Genomic DNA, 22326 nt, shown 5'->3' on the forward strand with positions numbered 1-22326 from the left:
TTTTTTTTCCATCTGTGAGAACAGTATCATCTGTGATTTGTTTGTGTAAAAACGTCTCGTTCTTTCTTTGAACTCCTAACTGGCTCGCCAGCTTGTGGCAAACACTCATCTTTATCCATCCTCCTTTAACAAATAAAAAAAAAACAAAAAACCTATGACTTATTTATTACTAGTTGTATTTATTGCAGCTTTCAGTTTCTTTAAGATGATCATGCTTAATTTGCTGAGCAGTCATTGCCCTTTAAAAGTCTTCTTCAATCATCCCCTTGTGTCCTTTGAACTCAGCCGATCTGCTCTTTCATTGAATTGTATTTCTAATTATTGTTCTTTACATTTTGCATTTGTGAGACCATGTTTCACACCCCCAAAATATTAGTAGGGACATAAAAATATCAGTGGTAAATCTTAACTGTAGTAACAACCAGGGCTGGGCCATATCATATGGTCAGTGATAATAATATTATAAATATAATATAAAAAATGTCATATCATTGCTATAGCGATGCTATACAAGCCCGGGCGTGTCTGAAAACACTGTGCCAGGCTCCAAACATTTAGTATCTAAAAATGAAGGTACTCTAGAAACCTCCAACAAAGCAGAGTCCTTCAAAATAGATGAGAAAACCAACCCCACCAAATATGGAAGCAGCACACTTATTTTACCACACCACTGAGTGAAACCAGGCTATAAAAACAGCAAACACTAGCAGCATGTTTAAAGTCACTTTTATTCCTTATTGTGAAGCTCAATTTGAACTTCAAGTCATTATTAGTATGTATGCCTAAATGCATCGAGTTGCTGCAAGATAATTGGCTGATCACATATTTACAATACTGAGCAGTTGAACAAATGTACCTTATAAAGTGGCCAGCGAGTGGATCTGTAAATACACATGTAGCGTCATAGTCATTTGTTAGTTTCTGAGCAAAACATTACAGCTCTTAGATTTACAACTCATGCCATTATTTTTTTTTCTTAAACTGCTAATTTTTTCACATGGAGTCAAAGTTCAGGTAGACTCGCTGTAGATAAAAGCACATTTCTTAATCGGACTTTTCAAGCTATAGCATATCGTTTTGACTGTGAAAGGCTGCTTTACTGCAAAAAGTCTGCCTTTACATGAGTAATTACTCTCCCATGAAGCCCTATTGTATGAACTTCAAGCCTTCAAAAAGCCTTATAGCAGGGTGAAAAGTGCTCTCATGTGATTTAGATGACTATAGTAAAGCTTAATATTTGATAGAGAGCTACGTCTTCTCAGAAAGAAAGAAAAAATGCATACATATTATTGCTGAAGTTTAAATTATGTGTGGTGATCATTATATCATTGTATCCACTCACCTTCTATTTGAATAAAAAAGGAAAAAGAGAGCTCTAGGCTCTATTTTTCAAATGTTATTAAGTTTCCCACGTATATTGGTACTCTATACTCCAAAATAAGATACAAGAAATGTCTAGTAGATGTTAAAAGATTTGCTCTTGATCAGTATAAAGCATTACTCCTACAGGAGCTGATGAATTTAAGCTTATAGCTGATTCAGAAATGCATTTGTAATGGTTCTATAAAACAAATGATGATATCAGATAAAACCTCTCTGACCTCTGGGTGTCTTCAATAAAGGTAAAAAGAAAATGTGCACATAAATTATGAACTAATTAAATTATTAAAAGGTTTTTGTAAAAAACAAACAAAAAAAATCACGTAAGTTCAAAAAAACAGGTTTAATAATGGTGACTCACCTGAATCCAAAAACTTCAGGTCCATCATTCAGAGGTTATTCAGTTTCTTGCATTTGGACCTGCTACAGCATTTTTTTGTTTATTTATTTCTTTTTTGTAGATATAGGTTTCATGTGTGTATTGTTATTGGTTATAAATGATGGTTTATCTCAATTTGATCTTCATTGTCAATTGAGACAATCCCAGTAGCTGCACACTCCCCAGTCCTATATGAACTGCTCCAAATGTAAAGATAAACCTTTTAATTGTGACGTTATAATGTGACTTTGAAGTGTTGACGTATTTAAAATGTAGCATACATCAATAATTTCTTTTATTTGAACAGGATTTAAAATTGGGAATTTTTTGTCACAGATTTATTCTATTTTTTTTCTTTGCCTAAACTAATTACCCTAAACATGAAACAAGTAGTATTCCTTTTATCATTAGAGTATTTTTATAGTAACATTGAGAACTGAATGAGCACATTTACGGTACTGAAAAATGTTTGAAAGTCAAATACCTGATGCCAAACACTGTGCTCCTAAAATCAAATATGGAAGTATCAGGGTGAATATCGTGACTTGGGAAAGACTCATTATTAATACTGTGGTATGTGTTGAATTCATAAAAAGGCACAGATCAGATAAGAAAACTCATTTTACGGATAATATTGACATACTCTGACTCTTCTCATCCTTTATCTGGAGACTTATAAGGTAGCGTTGTCTAGGATAACAAGGCTAATAAATTCAGTTTAAAGTTAGTTTACATTTTGCTTATCTTGTTTTAGAACTTCGAGTATGGGATATTGTTAATATTAAAAGGCTTCTTGTTGTTTTCTTTGATATAAAGAGCTTTGGATATGAAACATCCTTCCTCAGTTTCCAGTTCTATTTCTACACAGTGATCCTGCACATATGGAACATGATGTAACTCCACAAACTCATTACTGTGACCCAGATTGCTGATAGCAAGCACTTCTAATCTCTAATATGAGTCTGAATAAAAGTTAAATGGAACTAGAGTGACAGTAATGCCTGTGCTTTGTGTAAATGTAGCTGGCTGTGTTAGTATATGTACTAAAGGTAAATGCATCAGTCTTGTGCTATGAGTTTGAATACTGGATTGCACTGGAGAGCCACTTATGGTATGCACGGTCACGTCGGGGCTTGTTTCTAAAAATATGTACTCATCGTTCTTACAGCAGACGTTTGTATCTATAAAAACAACTTATTGCTTTATTAATATTTTCAGTTATACTGCTACAGCTGGGATAGACTTCAGGCCCCCCATGACCCTGACATGGATAAGTGGAAGAGAATGGATGGATGGATGTTACAGTGATCTCTGCTGTTAGGGCCAACATAGCCAGCATTTTGCATAATGATGTCTGTGTATGTATATGTATTCCCTGTGAGACCAAAGTTTAGGCCTAAAATGTCTGAAAATGCTTGTCTGCAGACAGTTTTTTTCTGTTGTTGGCTTTGAATGATGTCATAGAGAGGGGTATCCTTACATGGCTATGTCAGTCATATAGCGCTTAATATGACCACAGAAGTTCCACCCATCTTCTTAAAACCTGCTGTTTGTTAAAGACAGCCAATTAGAGGAAGGTTTGCTCAAACGGAGAGGAGCTAAAAGAACTTGTGTCAGACACAAGTTGAATTGAGGGGCTCCACCAAGTCCCACTAATGGATAAATGTGGATTATTTTAAACTGTAAATCATGCAAAACTGCTCTAGTAGAGACTAGTTCCACATAAATAAGTTTCTTGAAACACTAGAGGGCTTCTGTTTAGAAAATGAATGTTAGTGACTTTCTGAGAAAGTGCAACACGTTGGTGTAAAGATAAGTTATCAATACCAGTTTCGGTTAGCATTAGTAGAGGCCAATCAGTTGAAGAACTACTGGAAAAAGATGAAAGAACATTTTCATATCTTTTGACTTCTTTACTTGTTAAGGCAAGATGTTTTAAAATGAATTCACCGTTGCCACTGAAAAGGAAGTAGCAGCTGCCGGCAACCTTTATTGACATTAACCTCCTTGCCCCAAGGAAAAATTGATGTTTGCTCGGTGATTGCATTGAACTCTTTTGCTGTCTGAGGCAAATTAGTTAACAAGTGTTCAATAACAAGGTGATTGCCCCGGTTGCCTGTTGGGAGCCAGGCTGCTTCCAAACAATGGAGACCTGACTTAGTGCAGTCACTCACAAACAGATCACAACACAGTGCGATTAACTGGAGTGAGTCTGTGCTGATGAGTGCGACTGGTCTGCGATGTCTTACAATAGGGCACTTGACTAAATTGGTTCTTGAGTGGTTGTATTATGGTTATATTTCTTTGTGTTTCTTTAAGTGCTTAAACTCCTGTAGTTAATTTGCCATCCTGCAGTGACTACATCACTATTTATAGAGGAATTTTAGTTTCAGATCCAGGTTTTACCGAGTATCTGAATATATCTAAAGGATTTAATATGAGTTGAATATGAATGATTTCATTGTACACAGCAACAAATTTGATATTTTCGCCCTGTTGTTAGAGTTAATTGACAGATTATTGCAAACATGAAATTACCAATTTGACCCCATACAGTCACAAACTGTAGACTGTCTCCTTGTTATTGCCATTTCATTGTGCCATCCAACCATCCAAATTGTTGCAGTTCTAGTTCCTGTACCTTTCAAAGGCAACACAATTGCAAGTTCATTGCACGTGATGTTTTCTTTGATATTACCTAATGAATGTAGAATATCCAAGTTTTTACTTTATTTCATTTCTTTTTACTAGCTCTGCTGCACATGCTGGGCTTTGGTTATTTTTACAGGAGCTAGCCTTAAACAAAAATTCTATTTGATTACTTTAACAAAAAAAAAAAGTAGGTTTAGGTTGTGCTACATAATTAAATGAGCTGGATCAGTTATACCTTACACAAATTGAACCTGTGCATATTAATATGCTCACTTGTCAGGAAACTGGCCTTTATATAAATTTAGCTTATATTAATCTGATATGTCTTTATTTTCAGATTACTATTGGTTTCCTGTTTCTGTGAGATAAGAAATTCATTATTTTTGATTTAATCTGCTCTTCAAGACAAATGCTAGGATATTGCCTAGCTTCACTGTCTTAGATTGGTAATTAATTCAGATGGTATCAGCTTCACCAACTGTTGGCTTATTATAATTTGGCAGAGGATGTTTGACAAAAACCCTGTGCTTAAATTAAAGTAACATTTCTGGTCCAGATCTGAAGGGCAGGGAAACCCTCTGCCAGTAAATGTGAGGATAGTTTAACTTCAGACTTGACTTCAGAAAAAGAAATAAATCTCCCCAACTGTCAGTTTGGCAAGAAACAAAATGTGGTTTAAATTACTCTCTTGCACACCACGAATGAGAAAATGTATTAAAAAAGACATTAATATTCTGACTGCTGTAAATGAGCCTTTATTGGAGTGAGTGTGACTTTGGTGACATTTAGCTCACTGAATTAATAATGCTGATCCCAGATAGCTTTTCAGTGTGGTGGTGCATGGGCCTGTTACACTGTGACTCCGAACATAAACACACCTAAGCCAAAGAAGTAACCCAGCAAAGTTTGTTCCATGGTGAAGTAATGCTTTATGAAATCCAAGTTAGACATGTGGGCCTTGTTGTCAAACAGTCTTTTTTAGAGATTAAACAGAGATAAAACACAGTTTTAAAAACAACAACAACAACAACTTCCTTGAGAATATGTGTGAATGCTACAGCAGAAGTAGAAGAGCTTGTATGAATTTGTGAGTGAGATTGTATAGAGGGCTTTGAGTGCTCAAGTACAGCTAAAAAAGTGCTTAACAAGAACCAGTTCATTTACCATTACCATACAACTGTGCAGACAGAGGTTGGTTAAACAATGACATTATTGCAGATTGTATTAGTTTGAAGTTGTATTTAATATTATGACATGTTAAATGATAAATAGAGAAAGTAAAGCTCCTTACATGCCATCTGAAGCACAGTATATCCATCTTAAGGTGTCAGAAACTGTTTAATCGAAATAGAAGTGGTTAAAAAATGTCCTACTTCAGCTAAAGCACTGACCTCCTTCTGGGATTCTTTGGAGAAAAGCTATCGATCAAGTAGTTCAAGTTCAACTCCTCAAACTCTTCAGATTTAGTGGCTATAAGTGACCGGCTGTGAGTGCGCCTCCTTGTTATCTTTAGAAACTAACATCTTGAATATTAACACAAAGGACCGTTATCCTTGCAAAGCACTGACAGGAAGCAGCAGATAGTTTTCACTGTATATAAAGCTAGTTTGGGCTGCTTCCTTATTCACAGCAGGTAGCTCCACATGTTTGAGTTGCAGATTTTTATTTTTTCATGCCAGGTCTCCTTCCTGATTCGACCTTGAAGGGAATTGTGTCTCCTCCTGGGACCGAGCTGGGGATCTTACGCTCATTAGAGCCCAACATACATTAGGAATATTTAAATATGTAAACCGTAATTAACTATCGTTTAACTCCACAGGAGATGTCAGAGGGCGCCTCCAGTCTGCTAGCACCAATCATAGCACTGCTGCTCCACCGCTATGATTCGTCTTAATGCTGCAGACCTCGTGTGAACGTTACAAAACATACAGACATTCTTATAATCGTACTATATTGAAAAGAAACAAAAAAAGCAAACTCCACCCTCTTTCTTTGCTGCATTGTTTCGTCTGTTTATGACCACCTCAGAGTTCTCTATTAACCAAACTCGCATGGCCTTGCACAGTGTTAGAGGATCACAACATAGCTACAAGGACACACAACAGTTAACCGTCTTTAACCTGCAAGCTCCCCAGTGATGCTGAACTGTGCCCACGTGAGATAAATACTGGTGATTATCTAGTGAATTGATGGAGTGGGTGTGATGTATGCTGACTCCCTTATACTCTATTAAGGCAGCACCCGAAACCAAACTGAGTATTTCCAGCTTCTTGAGGGGACTATCTCCTGATTTTTGTCTACATGTTAAAATAGGGCATCTTAGGACAATTTCTTGACTTGATATCTCTGATATTGTGACTCACTCTCTGGAAACTCATGTGTGATAACAACTGAGGGTTCAGACATGCACTCACACACTGCAGCATCACTCACTTAAAGTGTTTTTATGGGCAGTAGCATTCACGGTGGCTTAAAGGATATCGTCCTATTAATAGAGTATTTCATAAATATTTAAAAAGTTGCTTAGGTATATTCTTTGTACTATTTCTCCCTGTCTTGCTGTTTAGCTGGTGTTGAAAGGCTCTGGGAAGGAGATGCTTTGAAAGGGGCTCAAATTTATGGAGGAGACCTTTGAACAAATTGTTTGTTTTTTTCAGGGAATTATTATTTTTTGTGGAGGGCTGTTTATTTGGAGAAGGATTTTCCATTCTCTCACACTGGGGATGAATGCCTGGGCAGAGGAAAAATAAATAAAAATGTGTCAGTGTGTCCTATGATAACACGAAAATCTAAGGCCAAATCAGAAGTTTAGATTGCAAACCTTTAACTCTTTTATTTTGACACTGAGGTAACAGTGAGATTCACATATAGGTGTCTGTAATGTGATATCACCCTGTTTATCCTGTGGGTAAAGATAGCTTTAAGACTCTGGGTATGTGTTTGGTGTCTTTGTCTCATGCTGCGAAATGAGCATTGGCCCAGTCAGATGGTCACTTAAAAAAAAAAAAAAAAAGAAAAAGAAAAAAAAAGTAAATATCTGAAGGGGATAAAATCTTTGTGCCTGATGTGTGTTTGTGTGTGCATTTTCAAGGCTTTAAAGCACCCAGAGGGTGCATACTAGCAAAGCATGCGCATGAGTGATTGTGAAGTGCTCTCCAGCAACTCTCCATTACATCACTTAAAGGAAACAACCGGCTGCTTAATGTGTGTTTTCTCCCTTTAAAGGGATGCAGTGTGAATATTTGTACATAGCAGACCTTCAGCTGCTCTTCCGTCTTTCCTCTTCCTCAGGTTGTGCTAAGGCAGGAGGCGTGCGCTTCTCAGAGGAACCCCACGCTGCATCTTCACACGTTCATTTCGATGAAAAGCTACATGACTCCGTTGTCATGGTGACTCCAGAAGATGATGGCAACTTTTTGGTCAAGGTTAGTTTAACCTTGTAATAGTTTGACACTTAATAGTTACTGAAGATTAAAGAGATGTCTTTTAATGTAGCTCAGTTTGATTTTAATTTTTTTTTACCTTAACTGTTTTTATAACAAGTGCAGTCAAAAAGTTTCACAACTTGTTCCTTGAAAACCAAAAAAACCCCAAACGAAACCCACCACAGCTAAATTCCTGTCTTCTGCTTGTGAAGCACTGTGAGGCTTTAAGGACTTGACAGATTGTTTCCTTGACATCTTGTTCAGACCACCAGCTGAGCACAAACGTGAACTCATTCTTCAAACCAATTTGACTTTTATACTAAGGACGATCGCTAATGATGAGAGCCGAGTCTCTGTCCGACCGTGGTGCAGGTTTTAGTGGAAGAGCCTACATCAGGTCAGGAGTCAGAGAAGTATGATTGTTGTTTATTTTTAAACATTCCTGGGTTGTGCCCTGAAATTTCTTCCTGTCACATTTGATCCAAATGACTTGAAATATGGCCATGATTTTAGCTCATCACTGTGCCCTATTGCCAAATTTGGCTCTCTGCAACCTTCTTTTTCCTAAGATGAATTTCAAGTTGCTGATTAGACACAGAGGAGAAGATACGTGAACATGGGAATGGACTTTAGAGTATATCCAGATGTAGATAAGAAGGTCAGAGTTGCACAAGGAGCTTTGAAGGCAATGACGGCTGAATTTAAATCAAGTAAAGTTTTTCTTTAGCGTTTTTATCGGTGCGGTTGTAGAACAGTTTTATCTCACTTCCTGTGTCCTGCTAAAGAGTCTGAAGACCACTCTCCTCTTATGTATTGTCTGTATTAGTTGCAGTCAGACCACAGTCTCGCCTTACAGGAAGTCTAATATAAGATGCTATTTCTGACTGTCAGACGGCAGTTGAGGTAATTCACTTTACTCTGTTTCTCATCAGTTCTATATCATTGAACCCACGAATGGTAGTAAGAAAGATAGCCTTTACTCATTTATAATAATGCTTTCAAAAAAGTTAATAGTACTTCAGTATATATAAAACAGTAGGTGATTAACATGCAAATGTGCAAACATGTGGATAAAATCATATTATTATCACTGTGCACTGAACAGTCTTATGGCAGCTGATATAAAGGACCTCCTGAGGTGATCAGATGTGCACTTTGGTGCAGTCAGTCTTTGACTGAAGGTGCTGCTGTTGATAACCTTCAGGCCACAGAGTGGGTGTGCAGGGTTGATCATAGCTGATTTCAGCTTCAAGTGCATTCTTCTCTCTACTGCCTGCTGAGCTTTTTCAAGTTCAGACCCGACTGCTGGGCCGTTCCTCTGTAGGTTTGTCTACTGTTCCTCTCTGCTGTGCGGACAGCTTCTCCTCAGCAGGCCCCACCAAAAAGCACTGGCCACCACCATATGGTAGACACACTGCACACCAAGGGATGGCAGATGTTCAGTGACCTTAGCCTCTGTAGAAAATAAAGTCACCTTTGTCCTTTACTGCATACCGCCTCTGTATGGCTCTTCCATATCTGTGGTTGACCACCACTTCCACTTAATTGCTTCAGATTGTTGTTAGTGTTGAAGGAGGATTAATATGAATAAAATTCTCTAGGGATTCATAATAAAAGTCAGTAATTATCAAAATCTTCATGCAGGACAATTATTGACTGACCTCTGGCTGCTACATGTATTATATAAATGGAAGAAAAAATGTCTTACGTTGTCTCACCTTCAATGTAAGTGCCATGCTGTTGTTGTTTGGTGCTATAGATGACAGTACTGAGCGCTAAAATAATGAATAAAACCCCTTCTGTTCATCTGGACGTCGAGAGGGAGAAACATTTCATCTCTCATCTAAGTGACTTCTTCAGTCTTCGGGATGATTGAGACTGTTTTCAGTTTTCACATGACACATTAGATCGATCAATCTATCTTATCAGTCTACAAAATAAAAAGCAGTGTGATTAGTGTAGACACAAAACAATGTCTAAGTTGTGTGAATATTTTAGTTAGAGGATGTTACTAGAAGTGGATATGGAGAGCTAATAAGAGGACGTGTTAGATTAGGTGGCATTAAAAAATAAATAAAATAAAGCTTTTGTAACAAGTAGAGTCAAAAATTACATCAACATGCTATGAAAAGTCAGTACTTATTTTATTTTGTAGTTTTTTTCCTGATGTAATTCTCAAATTTTAGTATTTGTAAATGTTTAAGTAATAGGGGTAGGCTAGAGTCTCAAAAAGATATCGCCATATTTCAACAGAAATTTGTGATCGTGATAATTTGATGATATACAAACAAAATACTGAACCAAGTTTCATCAGCGATTGCAGCTCACAGGCAGTTTCTTTTTGATCATATTTTTCCATTTTGCTCCTAGGTTTTCATTTTCCCTTTTAAGAGTACTGGTGGTTTGAGGGACACTAAAAGCACACGTGTTACTTCTTTCTTTTATGCTGTGCAATTATTTGACAAGGGGAAATTATCAAGAGCAATAAAGATGTTAAACCTCCGTCTGTGAAGGATAGGAAGACTGAAGACTATTTTTAGTCTGGTGATTATGTGCGTTGGAAATGTTCGGAGGCACTTACTTAAAATGATCACCCTAAGCTCAGCTGTCTGGCAGCATCACACGCTCTGGATAAGAAACACTCTGCACCAGTTTGCTTCCAGCCTGTTATTCAGTTTGCGTCATGCGTGTCACGTACACCAGAGAACCAAATTCAATTCCACTTTTATTGTCATGGGGTGCAGGTGTAGTTTCAGAGTGGATGTCAACAAAGGCTGTAAAAAGGTTGATTAAAGGTTTGCCAATACAAGATCTTACTTCTCTGGCACATGTCTTTCTAACAAGAAGCCTCCAACCGGCTACATTTATAAAAGGAGTGATTAAAAATATTTTTAAGTTTTGTTTTGTTTTTCAAAAAACAAATCTACTTTTCACAGATTATATCTCTTGTGGCGTATTAGCTTAAAAATTCAGAAATAGTACATAAGGGCTTAATTTCTTTGGATGGCATGTTTTCAAGTGGCAGATATAACAGAGAGAGGTAGGTCTTTGATCTGGTGTACCCGTCCCCTCGCTTTCTGTCAGAATTGATAGGTTGTATCTGTGAAACATCGAGTCCAAGATTAAAGTCTTTTCATTCCTGCTAATCTTCTCTGTCAGCTTTAAAGTTTAGAGAACAATGATATCGGACAGCGCATCTTTCTGCTCTCGGCTCTTAAACCCTGGAGGAACCAACAACAAAGGAAGGTGCCTAAGGCCCAACATTGTTGTAATATTAATGATAAATCACCCTGTGACACTTGTCACAGGGTGATTTATCATACAGGCTTGATCTTTAGATGATAGTAATGATAATGAACCATGTTGCTAACTGCACAATTTATTTATTTTTTACTTTCTTTTTACAGTTCTTTACAGCTGCTTTGTTATAGAGGTGGTTGTTCATCAACTTTTATTCATTTCATTGTTTTTTTTCTTTATTTTTCTTTTCAACATTATTATCTGTGAATGTAACGTGTGGGATATCTGTCAGTAGAGATGCATTGCTAGATTCGAATTCATAATGTTGTTACTATGTTCAGTTGTTTTGACATATTGCACCGTTTTAGACCCAAACTGAAGTGTCTCAACAACTTATTTTTGAATAGCAGTAACATCTTTTAAAAATACTTCCCAGAAATTTTTTTGCTTTTCCTCTGCCAACGTCATGAATTTGAGGAATGTGTTTATAACTGTCTGATGGATTGCCATGAATCTTTGAAGATTACAAATCCCACAGCTTTTTACTGCTCAGCTGTAAAAAGTCGAGTGGGGTGTTATCGTCGTGAACAGTATAACTTGAGAACGATGGGAGATAGGATATTCAAATTGATCTACTAAAAATATTGGAGAGCTTTCAATGGCAATCCATCCGATGTTCATTCATCGTAAACATCAGGTTCATCATGCCACTAAAGCAAAATTGATCACTGAAGTTGGCTCCAGAAACTCGTGTTTGAGTCAAGCGTTGTTTCATTTACATAAATGTGCTCATGGTTAACTGGTGAAGGCTGAAATATGAGTTGCAGTGATACTCTTTTTACTAGAAAAGATTTTCTCTTCAATAAACCTTGCTGGTAACCTCTGTATGTTGTAGTTCTATTATGGTGGAAAGTGAGTAATTCATTCTCTGTTGTCACCAGCATGTTGCTGCAGTCACTCTGTTGATGGGGGAGTGTGGGGTTAAGTTACTATAATAAGCCAGAAAGCCCAAGTTTCAGTGTAACAAGCACCTCAAACTTGTGGACGAGTATTTAAAGATCACCTTTGACCTAAGGTCAGGGGTGATCTTTAAATTCAAAGTGACTTATAAGGCGTACTATGTATGTAGTTGGTCTTTAGTCACATAAATGAAACGCGATTAGGCAGAAGAGTGATGTCCATCTGGGACACTGTAATCAAGATTGTAGGGCAATTTGGCGGCTTCCACAAACAAGTGCCCTCCCCAATGTCATTTTAATGGATTAATTTTTAAGTCTATGAGAATGTTTGTTCACTAATCAATGTATCTTTGTTATTACAACATTCTTTTTTCTTTGGTAAATAAGTTTAAAATAACATAAACAGCAACTTGAAATAACATCTCACTTTGAAGTAGTGTCACAGATTTGTTGTTGTTTATCTCTTTTTCTCATGTTGTTGGTGTTTTTTTTAACGGTGCCTTTAAAGTCTTCTGAGTGTAACTTTCCAGATTCATAACTGCAAACTTCAGTATGAAGATTCTTGTTTCGGGCTAAGTGTCTGTGGTCAACTCTGAAACAAAGAGGTGGATGCAGTGAGAAAGCGCTGCATAAATTTGATTCTTATTTTCTTGGTGTTAGGGCAGGTTCATAAAATTTGCATACCAGACATGTGTCCCAAAATAATCAAACCCCAAAGTCACAAAGTCATATTATAATGTTGAATGAAAACTGTTGTGTGTTATAAAACATGATAAAGTGGTCGACTTTCTCAATTCAGTGTAATTGGCAAGCAAAGATGGACTTTTTTTCCCCCACACCCTTATCCATGTGTGAAGCTGACCGTCCGCTGTATCTTCTCAAAGGCACAGCAGGAACTTCAAGCTCAACCAACAGCAAGCACATACAGGATGAAAACGGGAGGAGTAAAAACGGCATGTATGCTACTGTTGTGTGCCTACCACTCATGACTCAAATAATTAAAGTCTTATTTCCTGCTCTCGTTGTGTTAGCTTAACTGTAAGCCACCTGGGTAACAACTTACTAGCCAGCTAGCCAGCAGCTATTATCTTAATGTATATATAAAATATTGAATATGTAGTAAGGAGTACATTGGGTTATATTGAATAGGCAAGTTTGTTCTTGCCTTTTACACTTAAACTTGGGCTTATTTAGACACTTTCTGGCTTCTTATAGCAACCTAACCACCCCTGTCAACATACAGCGGCTGCAGCAACATGATGGTGACAACAGAGAAATAATTACTTACTTCCCACAACATTAGAGCTATAAAACACAGAGGTTACCAACAAGGTTTATTAAAGGGAAAAACTTTTCTGGGAAAAAGAGCCTGCATCTCAGGTTTCAGCCTTCACTAGTTAACCATGAGCAGCTCATGTAGATGAAATTTAAAGCCATTGTGTCTCCCTTACAGATGAATTGTAATAATTTTGGTAATTCTCTTAATTACTATCTGGAACTTTGCACTTTTTGTGGTTTTACATGTTACCCCTCAGCCGTAAAAGTCAGATGGGGTTGTAACCCTGATGGATGGGCGAGCAGGTGGGCAACACCAACAACCAAGTTGTGAAATCGGTAACTCGAGATCAAAGCAACGTAGGAATTTCAATTGATACCACATGTGCATCTACGAGAATCTGACCTCAGGGGCCAGAGGTCAAGTTTTCTGAAAAACTTGTGACTTTAAGAAAGCAAAGTCACCTAGGATTTCTGAATTGATACCATAGATGGTAAATGGAATGGTTCTTATGTAGCTCTTTTCTACTCCATCTTAGCACTCAAAGCTTCTCTGTATGTGCTTTCTATCTAACATTCACATGCATTCTTGCTCTGATGTATCAGCAAGCAACTTGGGGTTAGTATCTTGAAGTAGTGTGCAGACTGGAGTAGATGGGAATCAAAGCACCAACGTTCCGATTAATAGGTGACCTCTACCACCTGAGGTACAGCCACCTCATAGATGCAGCTGTTGGTAGGCTGCGAGTAGGACTGTTTTGTCTGCCTTATTCAGTGTTCTTCTTTTGACTGTTGTTTACTTTAGCTGCAGTGCATTTGACCTCTCAGGGCCACCGTACAAGTGTAACTGGTGTATAAAACCCATCAGCTAGCTATGGAGTCTGCCTTTACAAACATTTGTGAAAGAAGGGGCCATTCTAAAGCCCATGGTACTGTAATAGGATGTGACCGTTGCAACAAGTCAGTTTATGAGATTTCCTTCCTGGTATTATTGCAAAGTTGAAGTGTTTAAAAACCACAACAACTGGGGCACAAAGTGGAAGACCATTTACAGAGCGAGGTTGCTGATTCCTGGTGTGTAAAAGTCACTGACGCTTTGATGAGTCGGTACCTGCAGGACTCCAACTCTCCTCTTGTATTAACATCAGCACAAAAACTGTGTGATGGGAGTTTTATGGCATGGGTTTGCTTTTTTTAAAACACTCTAGGTGTGTTTAAAAAAAAAAAAAAAAAAAGTTATTGATTTATTGAGATGGAAAAATTTATGTATTTGGCTATTAGTCAGGACCCCCGTAGTCTAGACACTGATTGTGGTAAGGATGGAGGCTTGGGTTGTCTGAAGTCTGAAGGGGAGAATGACAGAGCAGAGAGTGGAGGCTGATTGGCTAAAAGAAGGCTGGTAAGAAGATGATTGGACTAGGGTAATGATGTCAGCATTGAGTTTGACAACGTGGGAAAGAGGAAGCAATGTAAAGAACAGACTAACAGCCGAACACCCAGGAAAGCAGGCAGATGAGTGATTACAGATCTCTTTTTTTAACTTGCGCATACGTTTAATTTTGCAGTAACAAAAGTGTGTTTGTTAATGTGCGTGTGACTATTCTAAGCTTTCCTCAGATGATAACTGCCCTACCAGAAACCAAGTTGAAATGTCTTAAAGTTCAGTTCATGTTACTAAGCCTCTTGAAGTGTTAACTCTCACTCACAGCCAGATCATTGTGATTAAAAGTTGTGTGTGAGCGCGTGGATGGACTGCAGACACTTAGTTCTCAGTCACAGATCGGCCCGTTTGTGCACTCGTGTTTCTAAAAGCTCTGTAAGTGCAGGCCCAGAATATTGTGAGCTCGGTTTTGTGGAGGGGGCATCGCTAATGAACTGGTTAGGGGGTGAGAAGGAAGGTGCCAATCCCTGCAGACATACCACTAAGGAAGTGGGTGTGCGTGGGATGGAAGCGCTATGCATCCAACAGCTGTATGAATGCAGCCCTGATGAAGGTAATTTACATTTCACAAATTGTGTATGTCCATGTGTCAGGTGCGGGTCGGGCAGATTTTCTATTCAGTGTTTCTGCACAGAAATTTCAGCCGCGGTGATGCAAATGAGCAGCTGTCAGTGCTGCAAAGACCGGCTGAAGAAGCCACACGTTTTTAAATTTAAAGTGTTTATGAAGTTTAGTTTCTGTAGTGCATAAGGTGAGGTGTTGCTCTGCATAACATTAGTGGTTCTACATGCAGATTACCAGTAATCTCATTACTAAGTAACCAGATTAAAGGCTAATTAGTGAAGAGTGTGTGGTTGTCTGCTGGAAAGATTAACACAAAATAAGAAGATGAAAATAGGAAAAGCTGCTTTTAGCTTCAAGTGGAACTAATACATCTAGTATATTAAAAAGTGATTTGTTGTTAGAGGTTGTTCTTGTAGTAACACATCTGCAAACAAAAGCTGATTCTTGACGCTTAAAGATTTCTTCTTCAAGATAAACACTGCAGAAGTGGTAGTTGTTTAGTACACAGGGGGAATTTACCTACAAAAGAGCCATTTATTCCACTCAGGAGCTGATGGAGACCAAAATAGAGTTAAAAGAGATGGGCCTTCCAGTAATTCGGTGAACACAAGGATTTTGCCTACATACAGACTTTTTGTGTAAGGAAAATGAAACAATGAATTGAACAATGAAGGAACAATGAAAGCGGTAGTGTTGGCTCCTCTCTTAAGCCTTGTTTATACTTTCAGCTTTAACGAAACGTCATTTTCCCCATCAGACGGTGAGTGGGAGAGAACGTGCGCCTTCCTGTTTTGTGTGACCGCACGGACTCGTTAGAATTTACATTACAATGCACCAACTGTGCAAGCGCCCCAGGTGGCAAACTTCAAAGAAATCTAACAGGAAAGACTACTCAGCGGTTGGGTCTGCAGTTGTCTGTGTCCACAGCAAAGTATAATGAAGGCTTCATTTTCCACAGCAGCTTTATCTGCCCTTTCTGCACCGGATGACCTTCCTCCCATTTATTTAGACTAACTTGCGACCCTTGAGTTTGTCTCTCCTTGTCTCCATCTGGGATCTTTTGCACAGTTTTAATCACCACCACCAAACCACACTGCTGACCACATAAAGGCCCTACAATATTAGGACAAGATGAGCATGAACAAGATGGGAAGGACAAACTCCTTTTCAACTTTTTAACCATTAGAGAGGGAACACCATTGACTCTGATGTGTTGGAGGATGAAAAGAAGAGGATGAGGTAGGGAATAAAGAGGGCAGAACACAAAATATGGGAGAGACAAGAAAAAAGTTAATGACGTGTAGTACTGGAATGTAAATGGACATTTTTTAACCAGTTTTGGTGCAGTTGACATATTTATTCTTTGTACACTGTAATGGTACATTCCCAGCATGGAAAATAGTATTTTGATTTTCATGACTTTGTGCAAATTGCAGTCTCCTTGTCTTTTAAATCTTTGCTTTGAAGCCAGGGATCTGGTTTGTGACCACACGCAAAAAGTTGCCAGCTTCACATTGACTTTGGTGAGTTAATGGTCAGTCCGCTATCACTTTGAGATTGAATGGAGTCAAGTTGGCAAATATGTGCAATCCGTTTGTGATAATCGGGTGAATTACAAATCCCTTTTCAACTACATAAAGAGAAATTTACATTAACTACATTTACAGTCCAACCAGAATCAACCAAGCATGATGTAGTTGCTGCAGGATGGTGATTTAACTGCAAATTGAAATCGGTGCTCAACAACCAACTCGAGTTTCCTAATGTAAATAAGTGTCACAAAGGAGATTGGCTCATTGGCGCAGACTGATTCAGATTGATTGCAGCCCTTTGCCAAACTGAATGATTGCACCAATCTGAGTTGCACTAGGCGACCTGTGCAAACACCTTGTAATCAGAAGTGTGCTACACCCTCAACTTCTAAGCGACAACGTTTGTAATGTAGATTGCAAAGGTTCAAAACGATTATAGTACCTAACAGCATTTTTCTGCAACATAAAATGAGCTGATCTTTGATATTGGACTAAATCACAAGAGGTGGTTTAAAACGGGAGCTAAAAAATACCCCTTTCCTACAGTAAGTTACATTAATGTATTTTCAACTTTTTGCCAGCTGTTTTCATAGCTTAAAGGAACCTATTTAACTTTACTGCATGGGCTGATCATACTCACCCATTTTACTCTTTAAAAGGCCTTTTCTGAACCAAGATACAACTGAAGTGATTGCAAAGGTTGCTCTAGTAGTTTTGGACATGTAAATGAGCAATTCTTGCTTACAACCAGAACCCCTGTGCATCCAAGTGCAAACAAATCCACAGAAACGTAGGAGATTTGTGTATATAACACTTTTACTTCTAGTTATATTAAGCTCTATACAGGGAGTGCAGAATTATTAGGCAAGTTGTATTTTTGAGGAATAATTTTATTATTGAACAACAACCATGTTCTCAATGAACCCAAAAAACTCATTAATATCAAAGCTGAATGTTTGTGGAAGTAGTTTTTAGTTTGTTTTTAGTTTTAGCTATTTTAGGGGGATATCTGTGTGTGCAGGTGACTATTACTGTGCATAATTATTAGGCAACTTAACAAAAAACAAATATATACCCATTTCAATTATTTATTTTTACCAGTGAAACCAATATAACATCTCCACATTCACAAATATACATTTCTGACATTCAAAAACAAAACAAAAACAAATCAGCGACCAATATAGCCACCTTTCTTTGCAAGGACACTCAAAAGCCTGCCATCCATGGATTCTGTCAGTGTTTTGATCTGTTCACCATCAACATTGTGTGCAGCAGCAACCACAGCCTCCCAGACACTGTTCAGAGAGGTGTACTGTTTTCCCTCCTTGTAAATCTCACATTTGATGATGGACCACAGGTTCTCAATGGGGTTCAGATCAGGTGAACAAGGAGGCCATGTCATTAGTTTTTCTTCTTTTATACCCTTTCTTGCCAGCCACGCTGTGGAGTACTTGGACGCGTGTGATGGAGCATTGTCCTGCATGAAAATCATGTTTTTCTTGAAGGATGCAGACTTCTTCCTGTACCACTGCTTGAAGAAGGTGTCTTCCAGAAACTGGCAGTAGGACTGGGAGTTGAGCTTGACTCCATCCTCAACCCGAAAAGGCCCCACAAGCTCATCTTTGATGATACCAGCCCAAACCAGTACTCCACCTCCACCTTGCTGGCGTCTGAGTCGGACTGGAGCTCTCTGCCCTTTACCAATCCAGCCACGGGCCCATCCATCTGGCCCATCAAGACTCACTCTCATTTCATCAGTCCATAAAACCTTAGAAAAACCAGTCTTGAGATATTTCTTGGCCCAGTCTTGACGTTTCAGCTTGTGTGTCTTGTTCAGTGGTGGTCGTCTTTCAGCCTTTCTTACCTTGGCCATGTCTCTGAGTATTGCACACCTTGTGCTTTTGGGCACTCCAGTGATGTTGCAGCTCTGAAATATGGCCAAACTGGTGGCAAGTGGCATCTTGGCAGCTGCACGCTTGACTTTTCTCAGTTCATGGGCAGTTATTTTGCGCCTTGGTTTTTCCACACGCTTCTTGCGACCCTGTTGACTATTGTGAATGAAACGCTTGATTGTTCGATGATCACGCTTCAGAAGCTTTGCAATTTTGAGACTGCTGCATCCCTCTGCAAGATATCTCACTATTTTAGACTTTTCTGAGCCTGTCAAGTCCTTCTTTTGACCCATTTTGTCAAAGGAAAGGAAGTTGCCTAATAATTATGCACACCTGATATAGGGTGTTGATGTCATTAGACCACACCCCTTCTCATTACAGAGTTGCACCTAATATGCTTAATTGGTAGTAGACTTTCGAGCCTATACAGCTTGGAGTAAGACAACATGCATGAAGAGGATGATGTGGACAAAATACTCATTTGCCTAATAATTATGCACTCCCTGTATAGTGAGAGCACTGACTGAAATGGTTACATAGCAGTGTAAACTTATATGTTGTTCAGTAACCTTGGTTACTCTGGTAACTGATTGAGTTATTGAGTGCTCCTAGTATAATCTGCTTAAGCTGCATGTCGGCACTCTGAATAAATGAAGCTGACTCTATGGAGTTGCCCTTTGAAGTCCAGCAAAAATTAATTTCTTATGTGTTATGTAAGTATTGCCAGCAGCTATAAAGCAAATGTAACCAGACAAATAGCTTACAGCTCAATCTTTGCAAGTCAGTGGCTCACTCGGTCTACGGAGAATTTTTTTTTGTTCTCACAAGTGATGTCTTCCAAGTAAGCGTTCCCTGCTTCTACATGTAGTCAGCAGTCAGTGTTGTGTGTTCATAAGTACTGACTGAACTGTCTTGGTGAAGTGGGGTGACGAGTTCTTGAAATGTGTGGTATTTGTCAGCCAGCTGAATCGGACCATTGTTTTTGGGTGAACGCTTCCAGTGTTACACATGATATATTGTAATACCAAAAACAGGAATGCTTTCTTTTTCTTATGAACTGAAATGGTTCACGCTGAGTTTTTCACTTCCAACTGTTTGGTTGGGCTTTTTCCTGCCTAAACTCTTTATTTTGTTGTTTTAATGTGGAGCCTGAAATTTGAATTTCACAGTGTGTGGACGTGCGTGGGACTACACTCACAGAACGATTGTTCTTCTCTGCAGCGCTCCTTCAGCATTCCCTCTTGTCTCTGTAGCGCTGTTTGGAGCCTCTGCTCTGCCCGTTGCTTTAACCAGGGGTCGCGTGGGGCTGAAAATGCCGTTTGCAGCTTTAGCTGGAGGGTCTTTACGCTTATCTCTCCTTGCCTGCATGGCCCTGCTGTCTCATTCTCTCTCTCTCACTCTCGATGTATCTGTATATCTCGTCTCCTCTGCACAGCTTTCTTCACCACTTGCTGTGATAACTCCCCCTCGTGAATTTTTCTCTTTGCTTAATATGAGGCTGCTACTTCTATATCTCTACTACTATATCATCCCACACTAACTTTTTGCAGCTTTGTCTTGCACTTACTATGCCAACTATAATACTCTTTATCTCAGGTTTGAGCATAAAATGCAGGATAATTGACTGACTCTACAGATCTTTTACCAAGTTATATGTTTTCAGTTGGTTGCTATGGACCAGATTTGTGGGCAGCATCAGTGCAAAATGTTCTTTTGGTGTTGAAGATCTGCTGCTCAGATTTTATAAAGAGGCACAATGAATATTTTTCAAACTAAACTGGGTGGAGGTTTCCCTTTCAGTGCACAACAATTTTGGGAGAAGGGTATTCAAATGATTCACACAAACATGAGGAGAGTGGTAGGCTAGTTATTGCAAATAACACTGAATTTATCACTGAAAAAATGCATGTCTCATTTTACAGCTTTTGTGGTTGTGATAGTTGTCACTGGGTGTTAATTTATTGCAGAGGGTTATCAGAATGGCAGACTGAACTGAACCTAATGTGGAATGTGGTGGGAGGAAGAGAGGCCCAATATAGCAGAAATCAAACGTGTATAACAGAAAAGACTACTCCACCGTCGGGTCTCCAGCTCACTGTATTCATATCCTGCAAAGTATAATCTAGGCCTAAGGTGTAAAACCTGTGCTTACCCTGTAACAATTTGGCGAGTACAGTACTCACTCCCACATTGGTTCCGCTTGATTTTGACCTGCTGAGTTGTGCTGCTCTTTGTAGAAATCTGGTCACAGTGGTTAGTAGATTTTTTGCAGAACTTTCCACTCCCATCAGTGCATTTGATGATGGTGATTGTGGCCTCATGCTAAGTGCACAAACTGTCAGAGAATGAAAACGTTTGACAAAATTTCAAATTTCTTAAACTTCCTAAACTATCTGAGCAGCTTCTTGATGCATGCTCAATCATCCAGTTAAATAAATCCCCAAAAGGGGAGTCTGTTGATCTGGACGTAGTGTTTTTAGTGGGAGACACATTTTCTCATCCAAGTGACTTCTTCCATCTGAAGAAGTCACTTGGATGAGGTAATTCAGAAGGTACAGGGAGTGCAGAATTATTAGGCAAGTTGTATTTTTGAGGAATAATTTTATTATTGAACAACAACCATGTTCTCAATGAACCCAAAAAACTCATTAATATCAAAGCTGAATGGTTTTGGAAGTAGTTTTTAGTTTTAGCTATTTTAGGGGGATATCTGTGTGTGCAGGTGACTATTACTGTGCATAATTATTAGGCAACTTAACAAAAAACAAATATATACCCATTTCAATTATTTATTTTTACCAGTGAAACCAATATAACATCTCCACATTCACAAATATACATTTCTGACATTCAAAAACAAAACAAAAACAAATCAGCGACCAATATAGCCACCTTTCTTTGCAAGGACACTCAAAAGCCTGCCATCCATGGATTCTGTCAGTGTTTTGATCTGTTCACCATCAACATTGCGTGCAGCAGCAACCACAGCCTCCCAGACACTGTTCAGAGAGGTGTACTGTTTTCCCTCCTTGTAAATCTCACATTTGATGATGGACCACAGGTTCTCAATGGGGTTCAGATCAGGTGAACAAGGTGGCCATGTCATTAGTTTTTCTTCTTTTATACCCTTTCTTGCCAGCCACGCTGTGGAGTACTTGGACGCGTGTGATGGAGCATTGTCCTGCATGAAAATCATGTTTTTCTTGAAGGATGCAGACTTCTTCCTGTACCACTGCTTGAAGAAGGTGTCTTCCAGAAACTGGCAGTAGGACTGGGAGTTGAGCTTGACTCCATCCTCAACCCGAAAAGGCCCCACAAGCTCATCTTTGATGATACCAGCCCAAACCAGTACTCCACCTCCACCTTGCTGGCGTCTGAGTCGGACTGGAGCTCTCTGCCCTTTACCAATCCAGCCACGGGCCCATCCATCTGGCCCATCAAGACTCAGTCTCATTTCATCAGTCCATAAAACCTTAGAAAAACCAGTCTTGAGATATTTTTTGGCCCAGTCTTGACGTTTCAGCTTGTGTGTCTTGTTCAGTGGTGGTCGTCTTTCAGCCTTTCTTACCTTGGCCATGTCTCTG

General features: G+C 38.9%; 1 protein-coding gene across 2 annotated transcripts in view; it reads left to right on the forward strand.

Moving 5' to 3' along the window:
* Window positions 1-22326, forward strand: part of adisspb (adipose secreted signaling protein b) — a 52790-nt gene that overhangs the window by 18760 nt on the left and 11704 nt on the right. For both annotated transcript variants that reach the window (XM_080898689.1, XM_080898688.1), the window contains exon 3: window positions 7703-7836. In XM_080898689.1, the coding sequence (XP_080754815.1) occupies window positions 7703-7836 (134 nt within the window). The remainder of the gene's footprint in view (window positions 1-7702; window positions 7837-22326) is intronic.

Source organism: Rhamphochromis sp. 'chilingali' (assembly GCF_963969265.1).
Source record: "Rhamphochromis sp. 'chilingali' genome assembly, chromosome: 1".
Lineage (NCBI taxonomy): Eukaryota > Metazoa > Chordata > Actinopteri > Cichliformes > Cichlidae > Rhamphochromis > Rhamphochromis sp. 'chilingali'.